This window comes from Prionailurus bengalensis, chromosome E1, assembly GCF_016509475.1.
Source record: "Prionailurus bengalensis isolate Pbe53 chromosome E1, Fcat_Pben_1.1_paternal_pri, whole genome shotgun sequence".
NCBI classification, from domain to species: domain Eukaryota; kingdom Metazoa; phylum Chordata; class Mammalia; order Carnivora; family Felidae; genus Prionailurus; species Prionailurus bengalensis.
This window is the reverse complement of record NC_057347.1, coordinates 40,023,916-40,048,131: the sequence shown is the minus strand read 5'-3', so window position 1 is coordinate 40,048,131 and position 24,216 is coordinate 40,023,916. Positions and strand designations below refer to the sequence as shown.

Genomic DNA, 24,216 nt, shown 5'->3' with positions numbered 1-24,216 from the left:
TGGGTCTCAGCGTCCTCATCTTTAAATTGAGGAGTCTGGCTGGACCAGACGATTTCAAGGTTCTCTATGACTTGATCTGTGTCCTGGGACCTCGGAGGGGATCCTGGACTGTGACATCGATGGCCCTGGGGCTGTGTCTCCTCCTTGCACTGCTGAGTCCTCAGAGTGGGAGCTACATAAATATTTGTTGAATGAATGCATGACTTTGCTCCTCCTTTGCTTTTTCCCGTTTTAGACATGGCTCCGGACATTCACCAGAATCTTGGGCGAGTATGTCCCTGGTGGTCACCTGCCCCTCCACGGACAGCTGGCAGCTTCTCCCATGAGATCTGTAGCAGGGATGACCCCATCGGATAATACTCCTGGTTGCCATTCATTCTCATCTAAAGCCAGCAGACAGGGGTGTCTGGCTGGCTCAGTCGGTTAAGCATCCGACTTCGGCTCAGGTCATGGTCTCATGGCTCGTGAGTTCAAGCCCCATGTCAGGCTCTGTGCTGACAGCTTGGAGCCTGGAGCCTGTTTCTGACTGTCTCTCTCGCTCTCTTTCTGCCCCTGCCCCGCTCACACTCTGTCTTTATCTCTCAAAAATAAACATTAAAAAAAGTAAAGCCAGCAGACAAAACAAACAAACAAACAAACAAACAACAAACAAACAAAACACCGCTTCTTGGGTGTTTGAGAGCTTCTCTCTGCCAGGAGGGAATGCCTTGGAGGTTTATAAAGACCTTCTCAGGGTGCCTGGGTGGCTCAGGCAGTTAAGTGTCCAACTCTTGACTTCAGCTCAGGTCATGATCTCATCGTTCCTGAGTTCGAGCCCCACACTGGGCTCTGTGCTGACAGCATGGAGCCTGCTGGGATTCTCTCCCTCTCTCTCTGTCCCTCCCCTGCTTGCTCTCTCTCTCTCTCCCTCAAAATAAATAAAAATAAACTTCAATAAAATAAAATAAAATAAAATGTGAAAAAAAAGAACTTCTCCTCAGGGAATGTAAAACCGAGTCGGGGAAATAAAGTAGGAACACCACCAGCTGTCACTCGTCTGATTGTTGTGGGCACCGTGCTGGCTGCAGGGACCAGAGAGGGAGGCAGAGCAGGCTGGCACAGAATGGAGGCCCAGGACAGGTCAGGATGCACAGATGAGCTGGAATTTCCTCATTTGTAAGAAGGAGGGGCTCTGCCTGCCAAGCGCTTCCCTAGGTCAGGTGCTTCTCAAACGCTCACTCATCAAATGCCTGTTTTTCAGTTGTGGCCACCAAAGCACTGACAGGTTGAGTAACTTTCCCAAGGTCACACAGCCAGTTGATGGCAGATGTAGGTTGAAACTCCGTTCCATCTAATTCAAAGGCTTTGCCGACCTCACTGGTTCCTGGGAAGCACGGCAGTAGAAGAGGGATGCTAGAGAGCCGGGTACCATAGCCATGTAAGGACCTGGTGCATTGAGGCCGGGCCGGAGAAGGCTCCTGAGTCCTGCTATGTGAAGCAGGTGTCTCTGAGGGCAAGGCGGATGACCACCGTCTGGGGAAGGTCTGCTTTTCACGAAAGGCTCTTCCACTGTGAGAGGTGGGTCGGGCATCCTGGGGTCCAGGCCCCTTGCGGTCCAGGGAAAGAGGGAAGGAGGGAGGAGCCTGATCCAAGAGCCAAGCGAGGAAGGCTGGATTAGGAGCTGGGGGACAGGATGTAAGCCTCAGCTGTGCAGGCGAACCATCTGGCACCTCTGGACAGATCTTTGAGAACCAGAGACTCAGAAAGCCGTTGCTGAAGGCAACACAATTCAGTGCAAAGTCCACAGTGAGTTGGTGCTGGAGCTGGAAACCCAGGCATTTCTCCTTGCTTCCCACCGCCTTGGGCCTTGGCATTCTGGGTCTTGGTTTCCTCACACGTGAGAAATGAGGGCATTGGGCGGGAAAGTTCCCATGACAATTCCGGCTTTGACATTCTGCACTGACTATCCTCGCAAGCCCCCAAGCTTCAGAGCTCAAGCTAGGACAGACAGTAGACAGGCCGACCCATCAGGCCATCAGCTGCAGAGGTCCAGCCACTGTGGGAAAACAGGACCATCCGCCAGCTGGGCCTGCGGTGACAGGGAGCCTGGGAATGCAGAGAGCGACAGAGGACGCCCGTGCTTGGGTGGGGTGGCGTTGACACTGGCCTGAAAGGGATTGAGCAGGCAGTAGTGAAGGGTGCAGACCCTGGAGACAGAGGTTCACAATGAATTTAAGCTTTCTGGACCTCAGTTTCCTCATCTGAGAAAAAGGGTGTGAAAAAAACAGTAGAGTTGTCTGCGAGTTATGCACGGAGAGTGTTTACGAAATGTTAGCTAGTGTTATTTTATTATCTTTGGTAAGTATGGAATGGAACACTCAGAGATCACACACTGAGTTCACAGCAAGGCTCAGCGGCACCATCATTTGGGGTAGAGAGAGAGGGCCAGAGACGAGGTTTAAATCTTGACTTCATAGCGACCTCGCGCAAGTAGCTTGGCCTCCCTTCACCTCACTTGCCTCATCTGTAAAATGCGGCCAGTAAAAACCCTCCCCCGTTGTTGTGCGGACTCAGTGACAATGTGTGAAGCAAAGCCTTGATTGCAGGGGGTGCTTGTAAATGCAGCGTTCCCCCCGCCCCCCGCCCTTACTGAATTTGGTGTGATTTTGTCAGAAAGCAAAGAGGGAAGCTCAAGATGTGTGAGCAGTGCCTCAGCTCCCACACTCTGTCCTTCCTCATTTGGACCAGGGCCAGTAGAAGCGAAACTGGGGCCCCAGGATGGGTCTCTGCCCAGCTTCTTCCAGGAGGGCCCTGGGGTTCACCATGGGTCAGAGGAATGCATTCCTGCGTCAGGCACCATAAGTACCTGCTCAGGAGGGGAGTGGTGGGGAGGGGCTGTGCCCTGACCCTGCGAGGGGAGGCATGTCATGGCCACCCTATGTTTGTACTACTGGGACTTTGGAGGATCTGTGGTATTGTTCCTCTAAGAGGCGTTGGCCTGAATCTGCTGTCAGCCCCGGGGGGAGGATCGTCACTCCAGGCCTGGCAGGTTTCATTAATCACCTTTTTGTCAGTTTTGATCCTCTCCCCGAGAGAGAGAAGAGAGAGACAGCCTTGAGAGGTCCTACTTTGGGCTGAATCACAGCTTTTCAGAGAGAGAGAGAGAGAGAGAGAGAGGGCAAGAGTGCTGAGCTATCAGTTTTGGGCAGGAGGGCTGGACAGGGTCAGAGGTCAGCCTGAACTACCCCCGCCCCAGCCTTTGTCTCCCCTGGGAGACCCCAAGCCTGCCCTGGCTCTCTCCCTGGTGCTGACACTCGCTGGGTGAAACACAGGCCCAGCTTCCCTACTCACAGAAAACAAAGGGCAGGAAAGCGCTGACTCACAGTCCTCTTTCCTGGTCCGGGTTGCTGAATCAGCGAAGGGGTTTTGGGGAGAACCACAAACCTGTGTCACCCCACCCGAGCCCTTGGTCTAGTCCAGACCTCCTGGCTGCTGTGGGCCAGCAGGCTCCCCCTGAGAGGCCATTCATGACAATCCTGGCCTCCTTGGTGAGTGGGAGTTGGAGCCTGAGCCCACAGTCCTCCATTTTAGCCCTAGAAACTTCTCCTACCTTGGGCTCCGAGAGACCACTGCTAAGCCCTTTTATTCCAGCCTGAGGGCTCCTCGGGCAGGGTTACTAAGCAGTCTCTGAATTTTAGCTGCGTCCTAGGCTCCTTGGAGGAGACCCTGGCCCCAGGCCCTGGGTTACATCCTCTTATGGGGCCTCTTGGTCAAATGCTCACAAGCTGAGACAGGTGTCATGTGACCGGAGGGCTGGAGAGAGCCCTGTCAGGCATTATAAGACTCCCTTTCTGGACTTGACTGTGCCTCTAAGGCAGCTGGGATGATGGCATGATTGAACACATGGGTCAGGCTGATCCAGGGCTCCTCAGCCTCGACACTATCGACCTTCTGGGCTGGAGAATTCTTTATTGTGGGCTGTCCTGTGCGTGGTAGGATATTTAGCAGCATCCCTGGTCTCTGTCCTCTAGACAGCAGCAGCAACCCCCTGTTGTGACAACCAATGTCTCCAGACATTGTCAAATGTTCTCTAGGGAGCAAAAGAGTCCCTGGCTGAGATCTGCGGATTCATCTAGGGTGACAGTAGAGGGAATTGTGGTCTTCTTAGGGATATAGGGCACCGGTAGCTGACTGGGAAAAGTTATGGGGAGCTTTATGGAGTCCAGAAATGTTCTAGGTGATGGGTAAACTTCATACATAGGTAAAAATGCATTAAGCTGGGGGCACCTGGGTGGCTCAGTCAGTTGAGCATCTGACTTCGGCTCAGGTCGTGATCTCACAGCTCGTGAGTTCAAGCCCTATATTGGGCCAGCTTTGCATTCTCTGCATTCTCTGTCCCCCTTTCTCTCTGCCTCTCCCTGACTTGTGCTCTCTCCCCAAAATAAATACACATTTAAAAAATGCATTAAGTTGGACACAAATGATTTGTACAATTTACCGTATGAATAATATACCTAAAAAGGGAGTTTTAGTGTCAGACTGAACCAGACTTGGGTCCCAGGCCTGACTACCCTCAAGCCTCGGTTTCCCCATGTGTAAAATGGGGTTACGAGTAGGACCCACGTCATCGGGCTGTTGCAAAGATCGAATGACAAGTGAGTGTACTTAGTCCCGTGCCCACCCATGGTGAGGGGTCTGAGTGTGTTAGCTGTTATGATGTTCAGGGTTGCTTCCTTCCTCCTTCTGTACCTCAGTCTCCCTGGGTTTTGATGGTCTTGGGAACTATCTTTTTCCCCCCAATTTAAACACTTTCAAGGTAGTCGATTCGACAAGACCGAGCAGTTTGTCATCAGAGTCTCTGGGAGCACTGGAGTCGATGAAATGCTAAACAGGGGGCAGAACATTCCAGTCTGAAGTTTTGGGGACAGAAAGAAGGGAGTGGAGGGCTGCTGTGACCTCGTGAAGCACAGGGCCACCTTGCAGCTCTGTCCCCATTCTAGTACTGGGTGGAGCTGAGAGCCCGTGGAGGGAGCTCCCACAGTACAGAGGTGAAGTTGAATTCAGCTGTCAAAAGGGTAGTCTCGGGCAGAACACCGTTCCCTCTGAATCATCCCTTTTGTTAAGGCTTAAAGCCACCCCCAAAGGCACAACCCACCTTGGAGAGCAGAGGTAACTGGCTTGTGGGAAACAGTACAGTTGGCATCAGTCAGAGGGTGGGGAAGGGAGGAGAGAAGATGGGGCAATTGTCCAACCTCGTAGAAGGCGGTATAAAAGGCCCCCACTCCAGGGAAGAGCCACCGTCTTCGGCCCAGGCCAAGCCCAGCTGCTGTCCTCACCTGCTCCCCATCTTGCTCTCACCATGAGCTGCCGCATACAGAGCTCCTCCGCCAGCTATGGAGGTGGATTCGGGGGTGGCTCTTGCCAGCTGGGAGGAGGCCGCAATATCTCTACCTGCTCATCACGCTTTGTCTCTGGGGGATCAGCTGGGGGCTACGGGGGCGGCATGAGCTGCGGCTTCGGTGCAGGGGCTGGTAGTGGTTTTGGCGGAGGCTTCGGAGGGGGCTTTGGAGGTGGCCTTGGAGGTGGCTTTGGTGGGGGTTTTGGAGCTGGCTTTGGTGACTTTGGTGGTGGCGATGGCGGCCTCCTCTCCGGCAACGAGAAGCTCACCATGCAGAACCTCAACGACCGGCTGGCCTCCTACCTGGACAAGGTGCGCGCCCTGGAGGAGGCCAACGCCGACCTGGAGGTGAAGATCCGGGACTGGTACCAGAAGCAGAGCCCCAGCAGCCCGGAGCGGGACTACAGCCACTACTACAAGACCATCGAGGACCTGCGGGACAAGGTGAGTCCTTGGATGTTGGCAAGGGTTCTTCTGTGCAGGCCAGAGCCGCAAAGGCCAGGAAATGCAGTATGGTAGAACCCTCACCGCCCCCTGCAGGGGAAAATTCTAGTCTTTCACCAGCAAGTGTCTCTATTCCTGATAACCTTCCTTAGGCCACTGCTCCCCAAACGCGTTTTCTCCTACTATCCATTTTTACTGTTATTACCACTCATGTCAACATTTTTACCACTTTTTACTGTCAACATTTACTGCTTTGTTATTAGTGAGTGGATCCCTATAATTCTAACCCACTGAGTTGTTTGGAAACCATGACAGTTTATTTAAAAAAAAATTTTTTTTAATGTTTATTTATTTTCGAGGGAGAGAGAGAGAGAGACAGAGCAAGAGTGGGGGAGGAGCAGAGAGAGAGGGAGACACAGAATCCGAAACAGGCTCCAGGCTCTGAGTTGTCAGCACAGAGCCTGACGCGGGGCTTGAACTCACAAACCGTGAGCTCATGACCTGAGCCGAAGCCGGACGCTCAACAGACTGAGCCCCCCAGGCGCCCCAACCATGACAGTTTTAAAAGCCGCTAAGAATGACTCCAATCCTCAGAGAGAGGGATACGTGTCCATTCACTGGTCTTGGAATACTGGTTGATGTTGTAAGGGCCCCATTTAAACTGTTACACTCAATTAGCTACGGCCAGGTGGGAAAGATGGAGAAGAGGCTCAGCCAGCATTAAACTGAGATTCCTTCATCGAAGACTGTCCATCACGCTGGGACCCAGCTTGCTAGAACAGAAATCCACCTGCCTGGGCTATGTCCCAGCTATGTGCGGTGGAATTTGCTTTTTTAATTTAAATTCAAGTTAGTTAACATACAGTGTAGTCTTGGCTTCAGGAGTAGAACCCAGTGATTCAGCTCTTACATATGACACCCAGTGCTCACCTGGAAAAGTGCCCTCCTTAATGCCTGTCCCCCATTTAACCCACCCCCACCCTCTCCTCTAGCGGCCTGCTTCAGAATATGGAAGTTTAGACAAGAAATTCAAACGGTTGGGAGTATTTGTTAGATCTTTTCTCTGCTCAGCCCGGAGGCCAGCTCCAACGAAGTTACTATGAGCTGTCTGGAGCCAGGCTGACCCCCTCCTGACCTTAAAGTCACCTGCTCTCACAATGGCGGGCTTGCTAGTCTGGGGCCGTTGAGACATGATGAACCAAAGATGTTCTCGGCAGGGTCATTCCCCTGAAATGTGCATCCCTATCTTCCCCACCATGACCAGGCGTAGAATGCCAGAGTGACTGGGCAAATGGAAGGACTTGCCCCACCCCTCCCTTTGCAAGAAGAGGAGAGAAGTGCCTTATTCTGGCTCGCGGGGACAGTACAGAGGCAGTCAGATGATGACAACCGTCCTGCCCACGCTGTCTCTTCCTCCTCCCCAAACTCGTGGACTCTCCGGTGATTGCCTCCTGTATTTTGCAGATCCTGGCGGCCACCATCGACAACAACCGGGTCGTTCTGGAGATTGACAATGCCAGGCTGGCTGCGGACGACTTTAGGCTCAAGTGAGTCCTGGCCTTTCCAAACTGTCTTTTATTGGACACAAATGCTCATCTGAACAGTGAGATCGGAGCATCCCAGAGGTGAAGGTCTTGGAGAAGTAGCAGAGTCCAGGACAGAATTAGGGGAGTGTCTAACTTCTGTGTTGCTTTTTATATTAAAAAAAAAATCATTTAGGTATGAGAACGAGCTGGCCCTGCGCCAGAGCGTGGAGGCCGACATCAACGGCCTGCGCAGGGTGCTGGACGAGCTGACCCTGACCAAGACCGACCTGGAGATGCAGATCGAGAGCCTGAACGAGGAGCTGGCCTTCCTGAAGAAGAACCATGAGGAGGTGAGGGCCGGCAGGGGCCTGCCATGGCTCAATGGCCTCCACTGAGAAAGGGGAGCAGCCAGACTTAGCCCTCCGTGGTGGGACCTGGAGGTGCTTCCTAGAACACGTTGGTAGCACTCAGAGCCAAGGAGAGGGAGGTCAGGAGCTTCACACACCTTCCTTTTCCATCCCTACAGGAGATGAAGGAGTTCAGCAGCCAGCTGGCCGGCCAGGTCAACGTGGAGATGGACGCGGCCCCGGGCGTGGACCTGACCCGCGTGCTGGCCGAGATGAGGGAACAGTACGAGGCTATGGCCGAGAAGAACCGCCGGGACGCCGAGGAATGGTTCCACAGCAAGGTACCCGGCCCTCTCACCCCGTGGCGCCCAGGGATTCCAGGGCCTTCCACTGGGCTCCTCCGTAACCTTCTTCCTGCTCGGATTTCAGAGTGCAGAGCTGAACAAGGAGGTGTCTTCTAGCACCGCCATGATCCAGACCAGCAAGACAGAGATCACAGAGCTCAGACGCACCCTCCAGGGCCTGGAGATTGAGCTGCAGTCCCAGCTCAGCATGGTACACCTGCTGCCTCCTGCCCAGCAGCCAGCACCTCTAGGCCTCTGCCTGGCCTGGCTCCCCTTCTCACTTCTCTGTTACCCCCTCCCCCCCAGAAAGCCGGGCTGGAGAGCTCGCTGGCGGAGATGGAGTGCCGCTATGCCATGCAGCTGCAGCAGATCCAGGGGCTCATCGGCGGCATCGAGGCCCAGCTGAGCGAGCTCCGCAGCGAGATGGAGTGCCAGAACCAGGAGTACAGGATGCTGCTGGACATCAAGACGCGGCTGGAGCAGGAGATCGCCACCTACCGCAGCCTGCTGGAGGGCCAGGACGCCAGGTAGGCCCTCTCAAGCCTCTCTCTTGGGAAAGCGACCACAGGACCCTTGGACATTCGAACAGGCAAGGCTTTAAAGGATCAGGTCCTCATGTTCCATATGGAAGGGGACCTTCTGAGCTTAAACTGACTGGATGGAGATCCAGGACCAGGGCTTCCTGTTTTCTTGAATCAGACTGCGGGGGGATTTCCTCAGTGGCCTGCAGGGTCAATACCTTTAAGCTTTCCAATTTGGGCCTTTGGATTAGACTGGCAGGAATAGGGGCCATGGACAGAATGGCTCATATCAGAAGAGTATTGCCTGGGGTTCAGGTCGGCTAAACAAAGCGATAAAAATGGCGATTTCACTGCCTTCAGACCATTTGCAGGGACCAGGCTGTCCTTGTGGGCTCAGCGGGAGTAGGGTGTAGGTTTCGAAGGAACCAGAGGGAGGACAAAAGATCTGGCAGATGTCCTGGATTTGGGGCCGGTACTATGTCCTCCTGAGGTCGCATAGGCTTGCCAGTTACCTGTGGCAGCCCTTGGGCTGGGGCACAGTTGGTAAGGAAGCCCAGCTTGGGGGCCTCTCAGTGATCTGAGTCGCTCGATCCAAGGGCAGATGAGCGAGCAGCTGTCCTTGGGTGATTTGTGCTCACGCCGCTCCTCTTCTCTCTCCCAGGATGGCTGGCTTACCCTCCTCAGGAGGTAAGGAAACAACCCGGTGGGAGAGGCGAGTCGGCTCCTGCTCGCTGCCCTGGGCGGGGGGGGGGGGGGGGGGGGGAGGAGGCAGTGCCAGACTCCCCAGTGGACGGAGGGAGGGGGTTATGGTGGACGTGGTCATTTGCTCGTCTGTTTCTTTTCAGAATAGCTGGCTCTGCCCCATGGAGCCACTGGGAGGCTTTGGAGGCTTCCCCACCTTGGGGGACAATAACATAAGAGTCCCTATCAGCTAACGCCCAGCCTGACCAGTGAGGGGGCTTGGGGCCCTCCTGGGGGGCCCTGACCTGCTGAGGTGGGTCTTCTCCAGCCTGAGTGTCTCTTGCCCCCTCTGTTTCTCAGGAAGCACCAGCGTCACTGGCACCACTGTCTCCCCTCCCAGTCGCCGCATTTCCGACACCCGTAAGCCTTAAATCCACCTGGCCTCCTCTCCCTCTGTCTTCAGCACCCAGAGGAGAGAGATGACAGGTCCCTGCAGGAGAGAGGGAGGGACTGCAGGACGCTCAGGACACCGGCCCCCCGGGGCTCTCCCGAGGGCGGGCGCTCTGCGCTTCTCTCCCTGGGCACCTCCCCTTCTCCCTTATCTGGTTACTCTGATTTCTCAGCTTCTCTGCTAAAAAGAAAAGACGATTCAATAAAGTTTCCTGCCTTTCTGCATATGTATTTTTGACTCTGGCCTGATTTCTGAGGGCAGGACCTGCCGAGGCCCTGATTTGGGGTGACAGGTGGGCGGGTACCGTTGGGCCAAGTGGCTTACCCCAACAAGGCCTGGCCCAGGCAGCTCCCAGCTGGGCAGGACACGAGGCACCTGGGCCAACCATCAGGGCACAGACACGGGGGAAATGGGTGGCTCATGGGCCACGGTGCTCAGCAAACACGGACAAATGCAACAAACTGGAGACACGCGAGGCCACGTGAGCCAGTTCAACACCCTATAGGCTAGAAGGTGGCAACCGGACACTAATAGAGTCAGGGGACGGGGAGATTCGGGAAAGAGGTCCAGAGGGCTCTGGGGAGGGCTTCGAGGGCCAGTGTTCCCTTGCAGAGAAACAGAAGGGGCAGGAGACACTGGGGCTGGTTTGGGGAGGAGACCCAGGACAGTTACCCCAAGCCCAACCTGCTGCCTCCCCCCTTTCTGCAAGGCGTTTCCTTTTAAGATGATGGACATCCGGACCTGCAGTTCCCCTCTACCCACTCCAAGGTCCTGCCATGCCAACCCGCTCAATGAATTGGCCGCATGACTCAATGGGTGACCTCAATCTGAGCTGACTTTCCTCCCCAATTCCCCTCTGCACTCCTGTGTCCCCACCTCTCTCCATGTCACAGCTCTGATTTGCAGCCTCCTCTTGCTGGGCGCGCTCCTTACATGGAGTCTGGTCCTCTGGATTCTGGCATGAGCATGCTTCTCTTTATTCTTCCAACCCTCCCCTTGGCTCATCTGGGACATGTCCACGGTCACGATTGCCAATACGTTCTGATGGCACTCCAGTGAAGCCCCTCTCCTCTAGTCCAGACCCTCATGCCCGCTGCGTCCTCTAAACCACTGTCCGAAGGAGCACCCTTCATGCTCCCAGATCTGTGTCATCCTGGTCCCCCATCCCAGAGGCTCCGGAGGCCCAAGTCAGGAGCCCAGGAGTCACCTTGGCCTGCTCTCTCCCTGACTGCCCTCCCAAGTCCATCCTGTGGATGCTGGTAGCTTGTGATGTCCTCACAGCCGGCCTCCCTGGCCTCCCTGCCTCCAGTTTGAGCTTCCCCTGCATCCTTGCTCCACACTCAATTGGGGATGATTCCTGGGAATGGGAAGTCTTCCTCCTGGCCTAGTGATGCTTCCGTGGCTCCCCTGGCCACTGAAGAAAACCTGGACTCCTCCCTGGCAGAGGCTGCCACTGTCTGGCCTCTTCCTGCCTGTCTCTGGCCCTGAATTCTACAATCGCCCCCTCTCACACCTTGAGGTCCTGTTATTGCAAACTGGTCTTGGTGACCCAGTCATGTGACTGGGAGCCTTGGGCCCTTGTTCAATGAATGACCTCAGTCTGTGGTGACCTTCCTCCTCGCTTTCCCTCTGCGTCCCCACATTTGTGTTATTGGAAGCTACCAGGTGTTTCTTTTCTGCGTTTATTTATTTTTGCAGCGGGGGAGGGGCAGAGAAAGAGGGGAAGGGGGGGCAGACGATCCGAAGCAGGCTCCACGCCGACAGCAGAGAGCCCTCTGTGGGGCTCGACCCCGCAAACCGCGAGATCGTGACCTGAGCCGAAGTCAGACACTTAACTAAACTGAGCCACCCGCGTGTCCTGAGACTACCGGGTTTTTATTCACCGTTCAGACTGAGATGCACACCCCCTCCCCTGTGGCACCCGGACAGTGTGGGGTGCATTTAGGTGTGTGTGTGTCTGCGCCTGCCTAGCCCGGTGTTGACCACGTGCTTGGGAGGGTGGGGCTGCCTTTCTCTCCCTGGACCAGCCTACCTACCGCTGGGGCACTGCTGTGGGCTCAGGTGGCTGGCTTAGTCCTACAAACATCACTCACATGCGGCCCACCCAGCTGACTAAGCCAGAGCATTCCAGATTCCTCCCCTCTCCCCCCACCACTGCAGAACGGGCTGGACTTAATTCTAGCTCACATGCCCAGGTCCGTGTGGTCCACGTGGAGCCATGAAATGAGCTGGACCCTGGGCCTGGTGGGGGCTCTGGTCGGGGACCCTTTCACCCAGGCGTCAGGGAGGCCATCGAAGCCGGACTCACACAAGGGCCTCTGTGGCCCTGTCGGGAGTCCCAGGGAAGCCAGACAGGGAAGCCCAGGAGGGGCCGTCAAAGCCAACCCAGGAGCCTTTCTGAACCGGGAGAAGGTGGTCACCTCGGTAGTGTGGTGTGCGGGCTGGGAATCCGCCCTTTCCATCCAGGACTCAGTTTTTCCCCCCTGTCATCTGTAGGGGGCGGCCATTTGAGGGAGGGCAGCTTTGAGGGAGGCCTGCAGGGTTGGTATTTCCCTCCCCCAGTTCGCTAGGTGCCCACGCCCACCCCAGGCCCACACCCCTGCTTCCCAGGGCTGCGGTCACGAGCGTGTGGCTAATCACATGTGAATGCCAGAGGTGCCAAATCAGACGGGGTAAAAACAAAGGGGAAAGCGACCGTGTGTCTAGTGCCTGACTCTTTACGGAGCTCCTTTGCATTATTTCATTTTTGTCACAATCCCATGCGTCGGCACCATCGTGCCCATTTTACACGTCTAAAGACTGAGGCCCAGGCTGCTGAAGTGACCTGCCTATCGACAGAGCTGGCATCCATGTTCCAATGTGCTTTCCGAGACTGTGGTTGGCCTTTTGTCAAAGTCAAGCGTTCGGCTCCGGGCCTCTAGGGAAAGAAACGAGGCTCTCTTCTAAGCCCCAATGCTTAGGGGATAGAGGCGGCAACCATGCGATGCTCCTGTGGCGTCCCGTGCCTCAGAGCTAGTCAGGCTCCCGAGGCAAGCACCTCCATACGGTAGGTGCTGCACAAAGTTGGCTAATTTCTGTGCTGCCTCTGTGCCCTCTTCCTCCTCACCCTCGGCAAAAGTGCCTCCCTCTCTTTCAGGCTCCGCCCCATGGACGGGGCAGTCAACTTCTGCCCTCCCTGATGGGGGTGCGTGTCCTGTCTGGGCCCTGCAGGGGGCAGGCTCACCCCAGAAAGCAGATCAGTTCCTCTCGGCCACCTGCTGGGACCCAGGGCGGAGGGACAGAGCCCTAGACCTGATCCTACCTGGGTCCGGTGTCCACACCAGGCCTTGGCCAGTCCCCGGCCTCGTGTTGGGCAGCTGGGCACCCTGGTGAACGGGGCACGGCTGAGCCCCGAGACTCCTCGGGTGCCTGTTGTCTTTCTGTTTGGGGTGGTAACCTTTGAGGGTCCACAAAAGACTCAGAGTGTGAGATGAAGGTGCCTGGGGCTTTCTGGGAAGGGGAGGCTCACGGTCCCTCCTAAGGGGAGCTTGAGGGAAGAGAAGGGAGGGATGTCACGCGAAGGCTGTGGTCAACGGCGTGTGATGATGCGCTGTTCCGGCTTTCCCGAGTCAGCCGCTGGGGCCCTTCCTCTCTCGCTGCCTGGGTCAGCGTGCATCTCGGGGCTGCCTGGGGACCTGCCTCCTATTGGATGGTGTTCCTGGGGCTTAGTGGCTGGAGTGGGGCAGGGTATGCGAGTGGCACGCCTTTGAGCAGCTCCTCTGGGGGGTCCAGCACGAGCCGAGCACACATCAGACTCCATTCTGCAGAGTTTGGGAAGGATCAGGTTGCTGGGTGGGTCCTCAGACCCACACAGGCCCCTGTTGCGGGTGGGGAGGGGGGCGGGGGAGTTGGCCAAGAGCTGGTATTCACTCTTCTGGCCCATTTTTATGAACGGCCGTGATGACTCTGTGGCTTCTTTCAACCAAGGATCTCAGCCTAGTTTGCAAGCGGAATCCACAGTATAAAGCCGAGTTAATTACAATCTGGAGCCCACAGTGCTTTGCAGACACGCTGTTGTCAGTAGGAAGTACTGAGACCGAGTGCACACCAGGCCCTGTAAATGCGGACGATGGAACTCAATTAAACAGGGCGTTTGGGAAATTTGCTTTGTAGTTCAGTTAAGTGGTACCTGAATCCAGTGGACGCGGGAGGCTGAGGTACCGCTTCTTTCTCCCACTGGGCCTGGCTCCGCGTCTCCCACAAACCACAGGTTCTCCAGGCACTTGAGGGAAAGCAGTGACAGCTCTGGAATTTTCCATAAAAGCTGGGTGGGGGGAGTTAGGGGCTGAGTGGATCCGAGCAGGAGGCCCTGGACTCTTCCAGATGGGAGCTGTCAGCCGACGCAGCTGTGCAGGAAGAGCTGGCTGTAGGTGAGGGAAGTGGGTCCTGGGATGCAGGAACAGAGCCTGGTGACAGAGAACTGTGGAGAGGTATGGCCGCGGACTGGGGTCGGGGTGGCTCTCTGGGCCTCCCCCAAAGCAAGGGTAGTTTGGAGCAGAATCCAGAAGCCCCGGGCGATTGCCAAATGACACCCGAGGGGGAGAGGAAGTACCTTTGTGTTTTGGGGGGAATGAGAGTTCTGAGGGAGTTCTGGAGCTGGTGAGGTGGGGGTTTCAAGTCCTGATCTGGGTGGGGCCCAGGCCCAGTGGGGATTCGGGGCCATACAAGGAGCAGCATGCTGGGAAGCCATGTCCCCGGGAGCCCGGTAGAGGCCTGGGTCCTCAGGAGGAGCCACTTCCCGGAGCCGTGGCCTACTCGTCAGCTCTCCTGAGGTCCCAGGGCATGGGCTCCTGGTCCTATGGAGGGGCAGCCGGGGAGTGGGGAGAGACAACCTCCCCCATGTTCAATCAGTGTGTGTCCAGACTGTCCTGAGCCTGGCTAGGGCCGGATGGCAGCCTTGCCCAGTTAATGTGGAACCACAGACAGACAGTGAATGATTTCAAGTACAAGTATGTCCCAATATCGTATGCAGTTTTGTTTGCTAATAAAATCTGGCAGCCCTGCCCTTAGCCGGTCTGGGAACAGCTCTGAGTCTCTTCCAGTCAAGACTAAAAAAGGCGCAACGTTTCTCTGATTCTTTGGATAAATCGAATTGGTGGCTCAAAATGTCTTAATTGAAAGATTCCCCCCCTCCCATAATGCTTCCGTCAACTTCGTGTACCTGTTACTGCACGTCTGTACTAGAATCTCACAGCTGGCAGCAGAGTTGGCCTGGGGTTTTGATGTGGTTATTTGGCACAGAAATTTCTGGGAGGGGCCGGGAATCCCGGGTGCTTTGCCGCTGGAGTAAATTGAAAAAGCAGTTGTGTGGGGGGAAGAAATGGAGGTCAGTGTGGGTGTCCCCGTTTCTGGGTGGGTGGGTGGGGTCTAAAAAGGTGAAGACTTTGGATCAGCATGTCCTAGGTGCCTCTTAGAGTGAGAAATTCTGCAGGACCCGTGTGTATGGGTGTCAAAGATCAAACAGGTACCAGGGAAACCAGGAAGCTCAAGCTTAAGCTGAGAGAGAGAGAGAGAGAGAGAGAGAGACAGAGACAGAGACAGAGAGAGATTGTATTTCTTGAGTGACCTTTTTCCTTTTGTGCCCTTTTGTGGAGACCTGGCTTCCCCATGGTCCATGGTCTGCTTCCTCCAATGACTTTGGGGCTCCATGTGATGGCGGAGGCTGGCTTCTAACTATAGCACCAGCACCGAGAAACAGGAAAAGAGGGACCCTGCTTTCCTCCTCGGGCCCACTGTGACAGGCCGTTCCCAGTCCCTTCTATGTTGAAGGGAATGATCAGCTGGGCAGCAGACTCATGCTTGATTTCTTGGGTCTTCGCCCACGGAGAACCTTGGCTTTCAGATGGAAGCTCATTTGAGAACAGATACCCCTTCTTCTTCTTCTTCTTCTTCTTCTTCAACCAAAAAAGGATCCACAAACCCAGTGGCTGATTTTGAACTTGGTGGCCTTCCAAGGTGGGCTTGGGAAAAGCCAGGACATTTTATGTTCCTACAGCAGCACCTCCCCTCCTCCCCTTGACCCTGAAGCTGGGGCCATGGTGGGCAGAGAGCATCCTGTCAGCTCTGTAGCCCTAAAGCCAGCACCGGTGCTGGCAGGAAGTGGGGTAGCTTTTGGAAGGTGCTAGCTTCTCGTCAGAGGCCAGAGGGTCCTGGTCTAGGGGGCTCCTGCTGCTCTTTGATCAGCTGTCTTTCTTGCACAGCTGGGCTGCATCCCATGAAACCAGGGTGAGTGATTTGAGCCCCTGGATACAGCATTTGGTTGGAGCTTAGGCTATATGGGTTCTAAGAACAGTTTTGATCTCTCAAATCTGTGACACCAGTTCCTGTTCATCAAGCATGTTTACTTCTCACAATCCTGTGACTGTGGTTCCTCCTGGAAAAACTGAGGCTCAGAGTGGCTGAGTAGCTTCAACTACCCAGGTCTGCCTGAGTTCAGGCCCCAGGCCCCTGTGGGCCAGCCTGAGACCCTCTGAGCCCCTTCTTTGGCAAAGCCGTGTCCCTGGCTCAGTTGGCCAGAGACGTCATTTCAGCCTGGACGTGCTGGGGTGTCGGCTCAACATCCTGGTGACTCTGTACCTCCAAATGGGGGCTTCTGGGGAACAGCCCCAGGAGGTGGGTTCATGTGGCCTCTGCCTACCAGGGCAGGCCCCGAGGAAGCCCATGCCTTTGCTCTGGTGGAGGCGTGGAAGCAAAGGGTGGCCTGAGGTCCAAGAGGGTTTGCAAAAACAAAAACAAAAAAACAACAAGAAAACTCAATCATGTCATAAGCTGGAATCTCTGTAACTCCTCTCCATTCTTTTATCCTCCAGGCTAGTGGCAAAGAAGCAGGATGGTGGCTGTGGGCGGTGGTGAATGAGTCACGGACACGTGCAGGTGACTCCTGGCCCCCTCCACAGGAAATGCCTAGGCCTCAAATCCTATAATGTCTGAGATGGAAGAGGGCCTCAAGCTTGCCTTGTCTGGGCACTTCCTGTTCAGGTTGGGGCTCTGGGGCCCGGAATGGACGGGGGTCACTTGGGAAGTTTGGGGCAGAGCTTGGCTTGGAGTCCAGGCCCCTGACCCTTAGCCCAGTGTATTGTATTGTATTGTATTGTATTGTATTGTATTTATTTATTTTTGTAAAGTTTATTTATTTATTTTGAGGAGAGAGAGAGAAAGCAAGAGAGCAGGAGCAGGGGAAGGGCAGAGAGAAGGAGAGAGAGAATACCAAGCAGGCTCCACACCATCAATGCAGAGCCCAATATAGGGCTTGAGCTCATGAACCACGAGATCATGACCTGAGCTGAAACCAAGAGTCAGACGCTTAACCGACTGAGCCACCCAGGCGCTCCTTTAGATTAATGTTAGAAAGAATGGTCTTGAAATGGACTCTATTTTGAAATAAAACCTGATGAATGGGCACTCCTGGTTTACTTGATGCCGAACAGGGGGGATTTTCTCTAAGGCTGGGGCGCCATGGGGAGTGGGGTGGGCAGATCCCTGGGGCTGTGTTGGGAGACGAGTGGCTCTGTGAGTCCTGGGTTCTCTTCCCTGATGCAGGCAGTGCATCTGTTCCGCATGGGCCTCACTTCCATCCTGTCATGGCCCGGCTTCTAGGTGGAAGAGAGCAGAGCAATTCCTCCCGTGAAGCCCCCTCCACACTTCCCTCCGAGGGGTGGCCTTGCAGTTTGCAACATGGAGAAAGACAGAGGACCAAGCGCGACCAAAAGCCCTTCTCTGACCCGCTTGTCACCCGCTTCAGGAGAGGTACGTGCCTCTCCTCATAGCCTGGGAGACACCTGCCTGGACTCTGGCCCTTGGCGGCCACCCTGATGCACAGGCTGGGAGCGATGGGAACAGAGCATCAGACACCTGCCCACTCGGTTGCCCTGAAGGAAACCTGGAATCATCTTCAGATATGGATCGTTCAGCGGAGGGGTGAAAAAACCCAGAAACTTCAGATGCTTGGCAGCCAGAGGCCCCGGAGAAGAGCCGTGCCAGGCCTTGGAAGGGCTGCCCTTGGAAGAGCACGCTGTGTCCCACATAAGGTAAGTTGAAGCATGGGTGCTTTAGGGACTTGCCTGAGTGGGCCCCACAGTGACAGCCAGACTCTGCGTGAGTTGTCCTAGAAATCAGAGGGGGGCATTTATGGGAGGTCTGTTCAGAGCCCCTGTCCTGATGGTCAGTGGTTGTCAACTGGGGAGGGGGTTTGGCCTCCCAGGGGATATTTGGCAGTGTCTGGGGATATCTCAGATTGCCACAACTGGGGGAGGGGGTTGCTACTGGCATCTGGTGATAGAATCCAGGGACGCTGCTGACATTTTACGATGTACCGGAAGCCTCCCCGCCCATAAGGAATTATGTAGTCTACGATGTCAGTGCTGAGGTTGAGAAACCCCAGGGACAGCCCCATCCTAGCCTCTGCTGGAAGACGGGGCTGCTGTGAGGACCTGGTTCCGTGGAATCCAGAGCTCTGGGGGCCTAATGTCCCCCTTTCCGCTCCCGGTGGGGGGGGGGGCACTGTCAGGCACCCTGTCGAGGTGTCTGCCAAAGTGGGTGAGGCATGGGCATCACAGCCAACCCTCCTGAGTAATTTCGGAGAGAAGCTTATAAAGCGTTTTAAGAGGTTGCTAAATTACAACTTCAGTATCACATAAATGCTTCCATAAACGCCAGCCTTGCAAACCAAGTCTGTGTGGGAGAAGAGTGAGCGGGTCGCCTGAGCCTTGGGAAATCCCACTTTGTGAGGCGGCAGACGGAGTTTACTTTTGGTGGTTAAATTCTCAGGTGCTCCTCCCAGCTTGCTTAATTATCTGGCGGTGCTTTGTTTATTCTCATTTTTTCCTTCCCTGTCCAACGCGTCTGCATTGACCATCTCCTGTCGTCTGCACTGAGCCGTCTCTCAGGGCCTAGGGGGACGGTGGAGGCTGCCCAGGGTCCTGATTCTACTCTCCCAGGTTCAGAGACCTGCGGGTCACAAAGGACACTGCCCTCCAGGGCAGCCCCTTGGAGGGCTCACACGCGCGATCCTTTGCCGGCCACAGCCACAAACCATCATCAAAGACTGTCCTGTGTAAGCAGTGTTTCTAGAGCGCACAGGGGTTTTCAAAATACCCTTACCTCTGTTCTCGACTCTTCTCATATCTGTGGGAAGCAGGCAGGGCAGGCTGATGACCTGCACTGTCCTGATGAGGACACTGAAGTACACCACAGTCATGTGCTCACATCGCAGGACCGATTATCCGCAGAGCCATCATTTGGACCTAGGTCTCTGGGTCCCAGATTCTGGGTGCCTGCACTTGACCTTGGTTGTGTGAGAGAAGCGGCGGGAACACAGGAGTACAGGATTTGGGGTCTGGGAGACCTGGTCTCCGTTCCAAGCTCTGTCACTCGCTGCCATGTCACCATCGGTGCCATGGAGACAGGACCGGCTGCCTCCCAGGATTGTTGTGTGGTGTAAATGAAGTGACTACGGGTCCTGAACACAGCAGCTCCGGGAATTGTCCTTCCCTTTTAGCCGTCCCAGGGGCCCAGGCGCAGGGGAGCACCTGTGAGGCCGGGGAAGTGGACAGGGGGTGACAAGCGGACAGACTGGGCTGCTCCGGGGAAGGCACGCAGAGAGAGCAGGAACCAAATGTCATTTGTGAGGCCACTCCCGATTTATGGGATCTGGTGCAAAGACTTTGAAGACGCAATAAAATTCATATTCTGACAGGAAATGACAACACACGAGAGTCCTGACTTAGCAAACAAAATTCAAATTTTTTTTTTTTTTAATTTTTTACAAGCTAAGGAATTCTGGATGGGTAGCAAAAAAATCACATTCTGATGAGATTAGCTTTCTGGAATAGGAATAGGCTTTCCCAAGAGAAACACGCCAACACCCCATGGAGACTGTATATAAACACCCCAGAGAGGCCTTGAGAGTCTAGAACCTGAGCTCCTTGCTTCACTGTGACCTGCCTCTGCTAGGATCATGGCCACCCAGGTCTGCTCCCCGGTCTTCTCCTCTGGGTCTGTCAAGGGCCTGTGTGGCACGGCAGGCGGCATCTCTCGGGTGTCCTCCGTCCGCTCTGTGGGCTCCTGCAGGGTCCCCAGTCTTGCTGGTGCTGTGGGGTCTGCCTCCTCCATCAGGCTGGGCCTCTCCAGCCTCGGGAGCTGCTTGCCCGGCTCCTACCTGGCCGCTGGCTGCTACCCCTCTGGCTTTGTTGGGAGCGGGGGCTGGTTCTGCGAAGGCGCCTTCAATGGCAACGAGAAGGAGACCATGCAGTTCCTGAACGACCGCCTGGCCAGCTACCTGGAGAAGGTGCGCCAGCTGGAGCGGGAGAACGCGGAGCTGGAGACCAGGATCCGGGAGTGGTATGAGTCTCAGATCCCGTACATCTGCCCAGACTACCAGTCGTATTTCAAGACCATCGAGGACCTCCAGCAGAAGGTAATGGGGACCTGGCCCCTCCCCAGCATCCCCAGCCCTGGGTGGGAGTGGGGTGGTGGTGGGGTGGGGAAGGTCCTGTCTCATTCCAAGGGACTACAGACGGATGAGAATTCTTAGGACCTCTTAGGGAATTCTCTGTTCAGGGCAAGATTTTCTCTGGGGGTTCTGGTTTTCTGGGGTGGGGGCGGGGGGGAGAGACCCAGACCTCTCTGTGAGTCTCTTGCTAAGTGCATCTATGCCAGCCATCCCTCTCCTCCCCTGGCTGTCTTAGCTATAGGAAGGGCAATAACATGTACCCAGCCTCTACCAAATGCAGGCACAGCGCCTGATGCTTTCCCATCTGTTAGATTACTTGTTCCTCACCTTGGAGAGATGGGTGTTACCGGGCCCATTTAACAGAGGCAGAAGTTAAGTATCCGGGAGGTTCAGCGAACTTGCCCGAGATCGCACAGCCTGTGAGTGGGAGATGCAGAATCTGAATCCGGGTTGGCTTGGATCTTTGCACCTCAGCCTGAGGCCTCCCGCCGTGCCGTTCTGGGGCCTACTTCTAGTGATGCCCTTCCTGGGACTGATGCTCTTTCCATGTCTGGGCTCAGGGCTCAGGACTCGGGGCTGGGCGTGCTGAAGGTGCCGGTGGTACTTAGAAGCATGCCTTCTGTGAGCTGGGCCTTTCCTAGCTCCCGGGACGCCCCTTGTTCCCCAGATCCTGCTGACCAAGGCTGAGAACGCCAGGCTAGTCCTGCAGATTGACAACGCCAAGCTGGCTGCCGACGACTTCCGGACCAAGTGAGTGGGCCTCATCGGGGAAGGTCCGTTGTGCCTTCCTTCGCCTCTGCCCCCCGGCCATGGGAGCTGGGGAGGTGGGAGTGAGGCCAGACCGAACCGTAAGTGGGAATACGGCACAGGCCCTGGATCCCTTCCGGGTCAAAGGAAAGGCCCAGCGTGCTGCTGACCCCAAATCAGCCACCGCAGCTGACGGAGGGCGGGGGACCCTGCCTGTGCGTGGCTCCTTCGCTGCAGACCCAGCAGGGTTGTGTGTGTGTGTGTGCAGGTACGAGACGGAGCTGTCCATGCGGCAGCTGGTGGAGGCCGACACCAACGGCCTGCGCAGGATCCTGGACGAGCTGACCCTGTGCAAGGCCGACCTGGAGGCCCAGGTGGAGTCCCTGAAGGAGGAGCTGCTGTGTCTCAAGAAGAACCACGAGGAGGTGAGGCTCGTGTCGTGCGACTTTCCGGAGTTTCCCACCCGGCAGGGAGCCCCCGGTGACCCTTGGGGCTAACAACTGTGACAGCTACCCCCCCAGGAGCTCCGGCTGACATTTGTTGACATCACACTGTGTGCCCGGAGCTGTTTGAAACACTTTGCATTTTGTTCTCGCTTCATTTCGTCCTCACAATGATCCCATTTTACGGATGAGAAAAGCGAGGCACGGAGGGGTTCAGTCACGTGCCTAAGGTCACACAGATCCCACACTCCTGCCCATGACACTAGATCTCCCTCTGGATGCTAGCGCCTGATAACATTTATTCTATTTGCCTGACGTTTGCCTCATGTCACCCTACCCTCCCAAATCCCCAGAGGAGGCAGGTGTATGCCCGTGAGGCGACCGAGGCTCAGAGAAGTTGATATGCTAACGTTACCCAGCCGGCAGCTGCGGGAGGAGGGTTTGAACCCAGCCACTGGAACCCTCAATCCGGCACCCTTTTCCCAACCGTGTGCCATCCTGCCTCCCCTCTGCAGGAAGTCAACACACTCCGTTGCCAACTCGGGGACCGACTGAACGTGGAGGTGGATGCCGCCCCCCCGGTGGATCTCAACAAGATTCTGGATGATATGAGATGCCAGTATGAGGCCCTGGTGGAGAATAACCGTCGAGACGTGGAGGCCTGGTTCAACACCCAGGTGGGGCTGGGGCCGCTGGGCTGGGGCGGCAGGGGGCGGGCACCAGCTCCCGGGGCAGGGGGTTCCCCTTTAAAGTAGCTTCACTTGGTCTGACCATGCTCTGGGCCCTCAGACCGAGGAGCTGAACCAGCAGGTGATGTCCAGCTCGGAGCAGCTGCAGTGTTGCCAGACGGAGATCATCGAGCTGAGACGCACGGTCAGCGCCCTGGAGATCGAGCTGCAGGCCCAGCACAGCATGGTGGGTGGCTTCTGCCCCAGCCACTGGCCACAGCTCCTGGCAAAGCCCTGACCCCCCCAGCCTCAGCGTGCGGGCTCATGATGGGGCGTGATCACACAGGATATGCACATACCCAGGGCTACAGGGTCTCTGGTTGGGACTCCCTTCCACTGGCAGCTCTTCCTCTTTCCCCTTCCAGAGGAACTCCCTGGAATCCACCCTGGCGGAGACCGAGGCGCGCTACAGCTCCCAGCTGGCCCAGATGCAGTGCCTGATCAGCAACGTGGAGTCCCAGCTGGCCGAGATCCGCTGTGACCTGGAGCGGCAGAACCAGGAGTACCAGGTGCTGCTGGACGTCAAGGCCCGGCTGGAGTCGGAGATCGCCACCTACCGCCGCCTGCTGGAGGGCGAGGACTGCAAGTGAGTGGCTGTGAGCCCCAGAGAGCCAGGCGTGGGGACAGGGCTCCCGGGGCCCAGCCCTCAGTGCCTCAGAGAGGGTGTCAGTCTGCAGTGGGTGACTGCGATTGATCCAAAACCTCTCCCTTGAGATCCCTTCTTGTCCCAGCTTGGTCATTACAGGGGCACAAACCGCACCCCCCTCCCCCCCACAGTGCCTTCCCACCATGGTGCTTAGCTGGGAGTTCCTCGTCTTCCCCCCTGCAGCCCTTGGGGGGTTTCAGAGGCACCGAAGCCATCGGTTGTTGTCATCCTAAACCTGTACTCTATCCCCTAAATCCGCTTAACATGAATCTCAGTCCCAGGCCCCGATGCCAAATGCACTCTGATATGATTTCATTTCCTCAGGCTGCCTGCCCACCCTTGTGCCACGGAATGCAAGCCTTCCGTTAGGGTACCTTACGTCTCGACTGTGCCCTGTGCTCCGGCTGTGCCCTGCGGCCCGGCTCCCCAGGTCAGCACCCAGATCCGCACCATCACCGAGGAGATCAGAGACGGGAAGGTCGTCTCCTCCAGGGAGCACCTGCAGCCCTGCCCACTGTAGCCAGCCCCCCGGAGGGACACCCCTGTGGCTCCTGGCTCTAAATGACCCCCCCTCCATTCCCTAGAGGGGCTCCCCGCTCAGCAGATTTTTTTTCTACCAAAATGACTTCTTATATTGTGTTTCTGGACTTAACTGCTTTTATGCAAAACTAGGTTCCCCTGGAATTCTACCCAATAAAGTGTGTTCTCTTGGCATTGCAAACGTGACTCTGTCTATTCTTATGAGGTTAGTTAGTGGGGATGTTTGGTCAAGGGTCACAGTAAAGTTGTGGGCTTTGGTTTCACGTCTGTCTTCTCTGGGTCTGAGTGGTAGGAAGTGACAGGGTGATTAAAGATATTTAATAACGGGGACACCTCATGCCCTGGCTCATGAAAACAGACACCCACCCAATCCAGACAGGCACAGCCATTACCCACAGCTTCAGCCCTGCCCATGGCTACCCACCTGGTGGCCCTGCAAAGGCTCCCAAGCCAGCCCTCCTTGGTCACCCTGCCTGGATCTGGTGGTCCCTGTCCTTCCCTTTAGCTTCTCCTCCTTAGTCCAGCTTCCACCGACCTGTTGGCCCACCCTCAGGCCTAATACTGGTGCCAGTTTGGGAGAGGGACCAACCAGGGAGAGGCAAATGGCAGACAGCCAGCCTGGGCAGACCACTTCGGGGAGGGGAGCTGGAAGATGAAGGCAGGAGGGCCAGGTGAGCCTCTGTCCCCAGACCTGGATACAGGGCTGAATGAAGGGCAACAGGAACAGTGAAGTGTGGGGGGTGAAACACAGAGCAGGTGGGAGGGAACCTCTCTGTGGGGCAGAGGTCAGAGTGCCCCAAAGTCTACTGGCTGAGCTCTGCCCTTCCGGGCATCCAGCCTAATGGTGCCGGGCCCTGGACGCCACTCTGGTCAGAGACGCATGGCCTGTGAGAAGTCGGAGGGCCCCATGTCTTCTTTGCCCCCCTGATTTA

General features: G+C 56.0%; 2 protein-coding genes across 2 annotated transcripts; both read left to right on the top strand.

Moving 5' to 3' along the window:
* The first annotated feature begins 5,250 nt into the window (after nucleotides 1-5,250).
* KRT13 (keratin 13) lies at nucleotides 5,251-9,921 on the top strand. Its single transcript, XM_043584461.1, has 8 exons — nucleotides 5,251-5,821; nucleotides 7,286-7,368; nucleotides 7,541-7,697; nucleotides 7,874-8,035; nucleotides 8,124-8,249; nucleotides 8,345-8,565; nucleotides 9,221-9,246; nucleotides 9,601-9,921. The coding sequence occupies exons 1-8, from the start codon at nucleotides 5,339-5,341 to the stop codon at nucleotides 9,669-9,671; spliced, it is 1,329 nt and encodes a 442-aa protein (XP_043440396.1). The 5' UTR covers nucleotides 5,251-5,338; the 3' UTR covers nucleotides 9,672-9,921.
* A 4,099-nt stretch (nucleotides 9,922-14,020) lies between these two features.
* On the top strand, nucleotides 14,021-23,465 carry KRT36 (keratin 36). Its single transcript, XM_043584441.1, has 9 exons — nucleotides 14,021-14,160; nucleotides 17,327-17,757; nucleotides 18,497-20,144; nucleotides 20,848-20,930; nucleotides 21,196-21,352; nucleotides 21,886-22,047; nucleotides 22,160-22,285; nucleotides 22,464-22,684; nucleotides 23,069-23,465. The coding sequence occupies exons 3-9, from the start codon at nucleotides 19,686-19,688 to the stop codon at nucleotides 23,262-23,264; spliced, it is 1,404 nt and encodes a 467-aa protein (XP_043440376.1). The 5' UTR covers nucleotides 14,021-14,160; nucleotides 17,327-17,757; nucleotides 18,497-19,685; the 3' UTR covers nucleotides 23,265-23,465.
* Nucleotides 23,466-24,216: the final 751 nt, after the last annotated feature.